Raw genomic sequence first — 9225 nt, 5'->3', positions numbered from 1 at the left:
CCACTGTAGATAGAAATGGGTGTTTAAATGCATGCATTCCAATGCTGACCACTGTAGATAGAAATGGGTGTTTAAATGCATGCATTCCAATGACATTAAAAAAAGAAAAGCCTTCATAGCCATCTAAAAAACAGTTAATGACTTAGAAAACTGATAAATACAGACCAAAAGATGAAACACCTTTACTACATGTACACTACACTACATGAAATGAACCCAGAGTTCAAATCCCAATTCTGTAAAAAAAAAATGTGTCACAGAGTAAACACTAGGTCAGTAGCTAGTAGTAGTATTATTAAATGTTCATTAAATAATTAATGATGGAATACATGTCTGTCATGTGAGAGGTACTTAGTATGCTTTGGCCAGATCGAAGAATAAGATATTCTTTAGGTAATTTGTCTATCCTTATAGTATCAGGTAGGCTGACTGGATATGTCATCAATTGTCACAAAGATCATGGCTCAATATGTGCTTAAGAAAAGTACAGAGAAAAAGAGTTTGTCTTTTCATCTCTCCACGTACAATACCTTCAACCACTAGTGGAGAGCAGAGCTAGGCAGGGCTGCAGGGCGCTTCCAACTCCAGTGGGTTATTTGTCCTTAGGAAACAAGCTTGATTCAAGAACAGAGAAAACTCTCTTACATGGAGGCATGAAATTTTTGGATGTGTAAGTTTCCAGTAACAAAAGAGGAGCAAAGAGACTTTAGAGTTGGTTTCCAAAATCCATCCATAATTGGTGATAATGCAGGTTTCTTATTAATAAATTTGACAGAAATTGACTACCTGAAAAAACTACACACAAATGTCATGGCAGGGGGCTGGGAAGGTGGCTCAGTGGTAGAGCGCTTGCCTTGCATGCATCAGGCCCCGGGTTCAATTCCTCAACACCACATAAGCAAAAAAGAAAAAAAACTGGAAGTGGCGCAGTGGCTCAAGTGGTAGAGTGCTAGCCTTGAGCTGAAGAGCTGAGGGACAGCGCCCAGGCCCAGAGTTCAGGCCCTACAACCAGACCAAAAAAAAAAAAAAAAAAAGGCATGGCAAATTTATTTTGTTTTATTTATATTTATTTATTTTTGCCAATTTTGGGGCCCCCACTCAGGGTGTGGGCGCTGTCCCTAAGCTCCTTTTGCTCAAGGCTAGCACTCTACCACTTGAGCCTCAATGCCACTTCTGACTTTTTTTTTGTCGGTCGTGGGGCTTGAACTCTGGGCTTGGGCGCTGTCCCTGCACTCTTCAGCTCAAGGCGAGCTCTCTACTGCTTGAGCCACAGCACCACTTCCGGTTTTCTGGTGTTAATTGGAGATAAGAGTCTCACGGACTTTTCTGCCTGGGCTGGCTTTGAACCGCCATCCTAAGATCTCAGCCTCCTCATTGGCAAGGATTACAGGCAAGAGCCACTGGCGCTAGGCACTTCCGACCTTTTTTTGAGTAGTTTATTGAAGTTAAGAGTCTCCTGGACTTTTCTGCCCGGGTTGGCTTCGAACCGTGGTCCTCATATCTCAGCCTCCTGAGTAGCTAGGATAACAAGTGTGAGCCATCAGCGCCCAGCAGCAAATTCATTTTAACTCATGATAAATGCCTAATTTATGAAGAGGTCCTTTCTTAGCACTTACACTGCTCTATTATGGGCTTCTAGAAGGTGATTGATAACAGAATCAGTACTTTCTCTAAATAAAAATTTATCATCTCCAAATAATAGTCTCAGCATTTAGCAAAAAAGAATTAAGTTTTCAAAACAGTGTTTTTAGGTTCCAATGACCAAAGCGTTTTAAATTGATACTATTATTTAGTAGTTAATTGGTTAATAATGATAATATTGCTAACAGTACTAATAAGTGTTAATATGTTCCACCCTCCCCCCATGTTGGCTTCTCAGGGGTAGCAAATGTTAAGCCTTCATTCCACGTGGTTCTGGGCATCTCCACACGCAATAAAGGCGTGAGTGCATGTGCCGGGCATTCTTGTGTCTGTAACTGCTCCTTGCTCTTCCATTTTAGTGTTGCCACAGGCCGTTGTCCAGTTTGAGGAATTGGTTGGCATGGCAGAGACCCTGCTGAAGGGGGGGAGCACCGCGCCTACACCCGCGTCCACCCTCTGGAGGGCGGCCAGCAGCTCCTCTCCGGACTCACTGACCTCCGTCTGCAGTCCTTCTGGCTCTGACTCCAGCTCCCCCAGTTCCCTCAAGGCCGAGGAGGAGAAGCAGGTTAGCAGCGCACCGGCCAGGTTATCCTGGAGAATAGTTAGGTAGCAAAACTTCAGGGAGCGCTGCAAAACTACATTGTCTCCTCAGTGCCTTCCAGGCAAGTTTAGATGCCAAAGTCTTATGTTCCTGTCACAAGAACTGTTTTGCTTCTAGAATAAAAATTAATATTATGAAGCAAATACCCAGTTCAGAAAATGAATGGAAAACTATGGACCAAGGTGACACTTTTAAACTGGGAAATTCTTAGACCATGAACAGAGGGACGCCTACACATTGTTATAAAATGTTCTGTCATTGAGTGAAGATAAATTTCAGTACTTGCATGTCTCTAAGTACCAGTCTTTCTGTTTTCTCTACTTTTGTTAAGCAACAATTCAAAAATGAGTTTGTTGAAATCCCCTATCAAGCTGAGGAACTGTGCCTTCAAAGTGACAACTAAATAGTAATAGATGTATAATTGGACCTAAACTTAGTCTATTGCTTTCCTGTTGTTCGGTAATAGGTTACCACAGGTGTAGTGATTTTAAATAACCACTACTTGATTATCACAGTGAATCACTTGACGATCTTGGGGTCTTTAGGTCTGAAGTCCTGTGCCCTATCACAGGACTGGCACCACGGATTCCTTACCGAGGCTCAAGGAGAATCTGTTTCCTGCACAGTTAAGTTCCTGTGGTAGAGTTTAGTTGCTTGTAGTCCAAGACCTGATTTTCATATTTTCTCGGAGGCTGTAACCTGCAGGCTACTCCTACCTCCAGAAGCAGTGACATTCATTGCTTCGTTGGCTCTCGGTCTACTCTGCCATCCTCAAAGGCATCCACGATCCATGCGCTCCCGTTCAGTCTCATCTTCCCTCTCCTGTCTTTCCTTTTGGACCTCTACTTCTGCATAACTCTTCTTTGTCTAAGGGCTAGTGTGACTATGTTGGGCCCCCCTAGGTATTCCAAGATAATCTTCTATCCCAAGATCCTTAACATCAGCCACATCTATGGACTTGTTTGCCCTGTGATAGAACACGTTCACAGATAGTAGAGCTAAGAGGTGTACCTCTTCAGAGAGCCATTTTTCTGCCAGACACACTCAGTCAAGTGCTGAGGACTAATCCTTGAAGGCAGTCCCAATGATGTGACAAGAATGTACACACACGGGCTGGGAAGGTGGCTCAGTGGTAGAGCTCTTGCCTTGCATGCATGAGGCCCCGGGTTCGATTCCTCAGCACCACATAAGCAAAAAAGAAAAAAGCCGGAAGTGGCCCTGTGGCTCAAGTGGTAGAGCACTAGCCTTGAGCTGAAGAGCTGAGGGACAGTGCCCAGGCCCAGAGTTTAGGCCCCACGACCAGAACTAAAAAAACAACAACAAAAAAGAATGTACACACATGCCAGAAGCAATACTTCAGAAGGACTGAGAACTATCTCAAAGATTACATCTAACTCTAATCCCTAGTATATTAAAAATACATCTTGGAGAATGTTGATACTGTTTTCTGTGTATCTTACACATTTTTCTTTTTCTCACTGTGATGATTATTTATTTTTCAGTTCAAGATTGAAAGTTGGCAGATTGCCCGCTGTAATAAGAGCAAGCCTCAGAAGTTCATTAATGACTTAATGCAAGTGCTTTACTCTAACGAGTACATGGCCACGCACAGCCTGACGGGGGCCAAGTCCTCCACGTCCAGAGACAAAGCCGTCAAACCAGCCATGAATCAGAACGAAGTTCAGGAAATCATAGGTGATCACACCCTTGCTTTGTATTCTCATATGAACCTGAAGTCATGTTATCCTATCTTTCCCATTTTCTGTGAAAGGACAAAATATTTCAGCATATTTGAATGTTCTCATTAAGTAAGGGGAAATTCCAGAAAAACTTTTCACTGAAATGAAGCATGCAGATATCAATAAATTTAGAGATTGTCAGGATTTAAGTTTTACATATACATAGATTATATATATATATATATATACATGTGTATATATAATAGTAAGAAAACAATCAGTTGGAATCCAGTCATTTTCACTGATGTAAAGAAATGGATAAATAAATCCCTAGCATTTTGGAACAAATAAACTTAGAGCTGAAAGCAAGTAGTAAGGCTAAAGCTGAACAGTACCACATAAAGACAAACTGGGTGGTCTCCATTTATGATATAGACCTTCTGGTATTTTTTGCTTTGCTCTGAGAAAACTGCCTTCATATCCATCTACTTTAGTATCTCATGGGAAGTTGGGTTTCCTTTGTAAAATGGAGACAGAATTACATGGCAGAATATTTGGCATTCCTCAGTTCTACATTACAGTGCTTTCCTGTTCTTTCCTCTTTGGCAGGTGTCACAAAACAATTATTTCCCAACACAGATGATGTTTCCATCAGGCGGATGATAGGACAGAAGCTGAACAACTGTACCAAGAAGCCAAATCTAAGCAAAAGCCTTAACTCTCAGGATATTAAGTAGATCTTTTTGGTAAGTCTGTTACATCTTCCCATTCTTCTCAACGTGGGCCTGCCCTCCCTGTGGAACGGCTTCTCCCGTCCACAGCTTCTGGGTGGCAGTGTGGGTGGTGGTGAGAACTGCAAAAGGGGGCTGAGTCAGCCGCAAGGGCCTTCCCTTCCCAGAATGCCTCAGGTATGATGACAGTATGGACTCCTGGGTGCAGCAGCAATCTCTTGAAAAGGCAGTGCGGTGTGTAGTATTTCTCAAATGTCTTTTGCCGAGGAACTGTTATTCACAAAACACACGCTAACTTGGGGGTGAGGAGAAAGACTGGAGGGACACAAGACTAGCTGGGGAGTGTTTCCCTGGATGAGGAGAGATGGGGAGCTTGGGAAGTCTAAGACGCACCTGTGAGCTAAGCAAACCTGTAGACAGCCTCCAGGAAGGTTTTGGCAATCTGTCCTCTGCTGCCCTCTACCATGCTCCAGATCTGTGAATCATGGTTAGAATTTAATAAGGAGTTTTTCCACTGGTCAGGCCTTGCCCTGGGCAAATTTGTCAGGTGGAATTTTAAGCATTTTAACAGCCCAGAATCTCTCTCTGCTACAGTTTAGGCCTGGGATGTTCCCCAAAGGCACCTGCAGTGAGGGCTCAGTTTATTCCCCGCTAGGGGCTGTCAGGAGTCAGTAGGAACAGTGAGAGTTAGGACCTAGTAGGAGGCCTTCTGCTTTTGAAGGAGACTGTGGATCCTACTCTCTTCTTTTCCTTTTTTCCATTTTTCCTTTCTACCATGGCTATCACCTCTAACCTCCTCTGGAGCCCTTTGTCTATTTTCTTAAACTGTCAAGGTCAGAAATAGTCTGTCTTTTAAAAAAGAAAGAAAATATGACTTACAGCTCCAGCAGTGGGATCCTTTCTCTTGGTTCACACACACTGGTAGACGGGCTTCGTGAATGATAGAGGTAAGAATGTTATATTTCCACAGAAGTATTAAAGTTGAGCGGGCTGTGAAGGGCCCCTTCCGGAGACCGTTGCTCAGTGCCCTTAGAGTGTCCCACCGGAGCCCTAGGCAACCCAGTGCTCCTGAACATCTGCAACACACCTTTGAGTCAGATGGCTGTTTTCTAGAACATACTGTTAAACTTCCAAGCTCCACAAAGCATTTTAATATCCCACTCTCTGATTTTTAATAATGTAGATTACCAAGGACAGGCAAAAAAGTCATCTCGATGGTTTTGTTTGTTTGGTCAGTCATGAGGCTTGAACTCTGGGCTGGGTGCTGTCACTCAGCTCTTCAGCTTAAGTGGAGTGCTCTACCACTTGAGCCACAGTGCCACTTCCAGTTTTCTGGTAGTTAATTGGAGATAAGAGTCTCAGACTTTCCTGCCTCGGCTGGCTTTGAACCTCGATCCTCAGATCTCAGCCTCCTGAGTAACTAGGATTACAGGCGTGAGCCGATGGCACCCGGCTCTATCTTTTTTTGTTGCACTTTTTAAAAAACTAAATTTAATTAACCTATTTTTTATTTTTTTGGTGTACCAGTCCTGGGACTTGATCTTAGGACCTGGGCACTGTCCCTGAAATTTTTTTGCTCAAGACTAAGTGCTCTACCCCTTGGCCACAGTTCCGCTTCTGGATTTTTTGTAGTTTATTGGAGTAGAGCACTGGCCTTGAGCAAAAGAAGTGCAGGGACAGCACCCAGGTCCAGAGTTCAAGCCCCAGGACTGGCACACACACACACACACACTTTCCTACCCAGGCTGGCTTTGAACAACAATCCTCAAATCTCAGCCTCCAGAATAGCTAGCATCCCCTGTGTGAGTTATGGGTACCCAGCTAGTGAGTTTATAAGACAGGGTCTCACCGTGTGGCCGAGGCCAGCCCAGGGTGTCCGCTCAGCACAGGGCGTATGCATCACCATGCACAGCCAGCAATTTGTATTTTTGAGCACAAGATAAACATAGTTTATAAACATAGTTATACAAATAAATCACTTGTGTATGTTAAAGGTATCATAGTCTTCAACATACGTTGGCTGTGTTTTTGAAATTTGATTTTTTTGATAGGTATTATAGGCATCTGCAACAAAACGCCTTCGGTTCTGAATCAGTCATTGGGTTTTGTTGGAGAATCTGCACACTCCGTGGACACAGAGACGCCTGTGCAGTGGCGGCTGCCCGGTGTCTGTGACGTCGTGGGTTCTCATCATAGCCGGACGAGCTGCCTGCGAATGCTGCATGCAGATCCACCCCACGCCAGAGACGCATCAACCCAGAGAACTCCCACTGGTCACATGAGCATGCAGTACGGTCTCTTTGGAAATACTCATTTCCTGATCCCCAAGTTCTCTTCTGTACAGCTCACTCAACAGGACGGTCAAACCTCTTCTCCTAGCAGCGAAAACGGCAACCCTCTGATCAGTCTCTGTCTAAAACAAGCCTCACACTTTCAATATTACCAGTGGCTCCCAACATAGCCTTTGGATATTATACAGAAGGCAATCACATCTAAGAAGGAATATTTTTTTTTTGGTTTGGTTTTTATTTTTTGTAAGTTATGGGGCCTGAACTCTGGGCCTGGGCACTATCCCTGAGCTCTTCAATGCAAGGCCAATGCTCTACCCCGTGAGCCACAGTGCCGCTTCCGGTTTTCTGGTGATTTATTGGAAATAAGAGTCTCACAGACTTTCCTTCCTGGGCTGGCTTTGAACCGAGATCCTCAGATGTCAGCCTCCTGAGTAGCTAGGATTACAGGGGTGAGCCACAAGTGCCCAGCTAAGAAGGAATAATGTTTAAGCAATAAAGTTACAGGATTTTTATTATCTAAAGTGAACAAAGTAGAACAACAAAAACGGAGAACAACCCCTTTTTCATACTGAAGTATTCTACCACACTCCTGAAAAACAAACCAACCCAAAGCTTATGCATTAAAACAGTGCATCAGTTTTTAAAATCATCTATTTGTTTATGAAACATTCATCGAACTTTTTATCTTCAAAAATTACAGATAATTAATATAAAACATTCTACCTGGGAAGTAACATATGTAATTTGGCCAGTTTTTCTCTTCTGAAACAAATCAGTTTTGTTTCATTGTAGAAGAAAAATAAATTGGGAAAATCACTATGTATTTGATAATTACACAAAAAGAAGAATGCCACTTTGTATATTAACAAAAGATAAAGCCTTTTTCAAAGGCTTCTCAGTGGATGTCACACTTGTACTGGTGACCTCTCTGCACTTGGAGGCTCTCCTCCTTCTGTGTACAAGGTCACCTTTGAAACTTGGAGAAGAGGCTACAGTACTTACAAAGGTCATAACAATGACCCTGGAACATTTCATACATGTTGCTTGATAAAAACATGATTGTGCAAAGTAAATGTTCTTAAGGAAATAACTCATGTAACATTTACTACTTACAATTAAAAGTAAACTCCATTGGAAAAAAAAAGGCATTTTGTTTGTTTTTTACTGTAGAATATTGAGGGGAATCTTTTTTGAGGGGGACAGCTACTTCACCCATCCATGGAGACATTATCTCCTAGCTAGCCAGTTTGTACTGAAATAGCTATACTCTGTATAGACAATATACAATATGCTCTGTATAGACAATATACAGGAAGACATTTAGCATTTTAATACAGAATAGTTTTTATTGAAGTGAATACTATTTCCTTAAAAAATCCTGCTAATGTAAATATTGACTACTAAAGGTAAATAAAATTGCCTGTATAAAACATATTTATAGTACTCAACTAGAACTTTTGAAATATAGTTTTATCAATAGCAGAATAAATTATTTTGTTTTATAAACTGTTCACAAATTAGTTCCAAAATAACAAAATCAACGAAATTATTGAATAGGGTTCCAGAAACCCATTGGGGGTACACATATGTATCCTCACATAAGCTATCTGTTCATGTATGTAAGAATTGAGGGCTAGGAAGCTGGCTCAGTGGTAGAGTGCTTGCCTAGGATGCTCCAAGCCCTGGGTTTAATTCCTTAGTACCACATACATAGAAAAATCCAGAAGTGGGGCTGTGGTTCAGTGCTAGCCTTGAGCAAAAGCAGCTCAGGGACAGTGCCCAGGGCCTGAATTCAAGCCCCAGGACTTACAAAAAGAAAAAGAAAAAAAAATAATTGAGGATGTGATTAAAGAAGAACCTTAAGTTGTAAAAGAATGATTTAATAAGTAATTCTGAATGTGAACTGGAGGTGAGTGGAGGAAAATTCTCTTCCTGCTTCAAATCATACTCCATTTTGGTATTGTATGATTCCTTTATCCACACAGTCCATTTTCATATTTCTACTCTCTGACTGGGCAGGATATTCTCAGTACAAAACCAGTGCAGCAAAAAGAAGTCAACAGCATTCTGGTGCTCAGTTTGCAGCAGCCAGGCTCTGTAGTAGACGTCTCGGAGCTGGGGCTTTGCCTCATCCTCTCAGAAAGGACACTGTTCCTCTTCTGTGCTTTCTGAGCTCCACCACACAGGCGATACCTTGATGTACTCTTTGCATTTTCTGCCCACTTTTAACTGCTTTTAACAACTTGCAAACACCTTTGGATTGTTGGCCTGCCAAGGTGGTA

The 9225-nt window shown here is 42.4% G+C and overlaps 1 protein-coding gene across 1 annotated transcript in view; it reads left to right on the top strand.

Annotated features, from left to right (window-relative positions):
* Bend6 (BEN domain containing 6) overlaps positions 1 to 6766 on the top strand; it is an 11440-nt gene extending 4674 nt beyond the window's left edge. The window contains exons 3-6 of the mRNA XM_013019153.1: positions 2001 to 2221; positions 3745 to 3937; positions 4531 to 4667; positions 6704 to 6766. Of these exons, the coding sequence (XP_012874607.1) occupies positions 2001 to 2221; positions 3745 to 3937; positions 4531 to 4658 (542 nt within the window). The 3' untranslated portion in view covers positions 4659 to 4667; positions 6704 to 6766. The remainder of the gene's footprint in view (positions 1 to 2000; positions 2222 to 3744; positions 3938 to 4530; positions 4668 to 6703) is intronic.
* Positions 6767 to 9225: the final 2459 nt, after the last annotated feature.

The sequence above is a fragment of the Dipodomys ordii genome, unplaced genomic scaffold (genome assembly GCF_000151885.1).
Source record: "Dipodomys ordii isolate 6190 unplaced genomic scaffold, Dord_2.0 Scaffold44, whole genome shotgun sequence".
In the NCBI taxonomy this organism is placed as follows: Eukaryota; Metazoa; Chordata; class Mammalia; order Rodentia; family Heteromyidae; genus Dipodomys; species Dipodomys ordii.
This window is presented reverse-complemented; position numbering and strand designations above follow the sequence as displayed.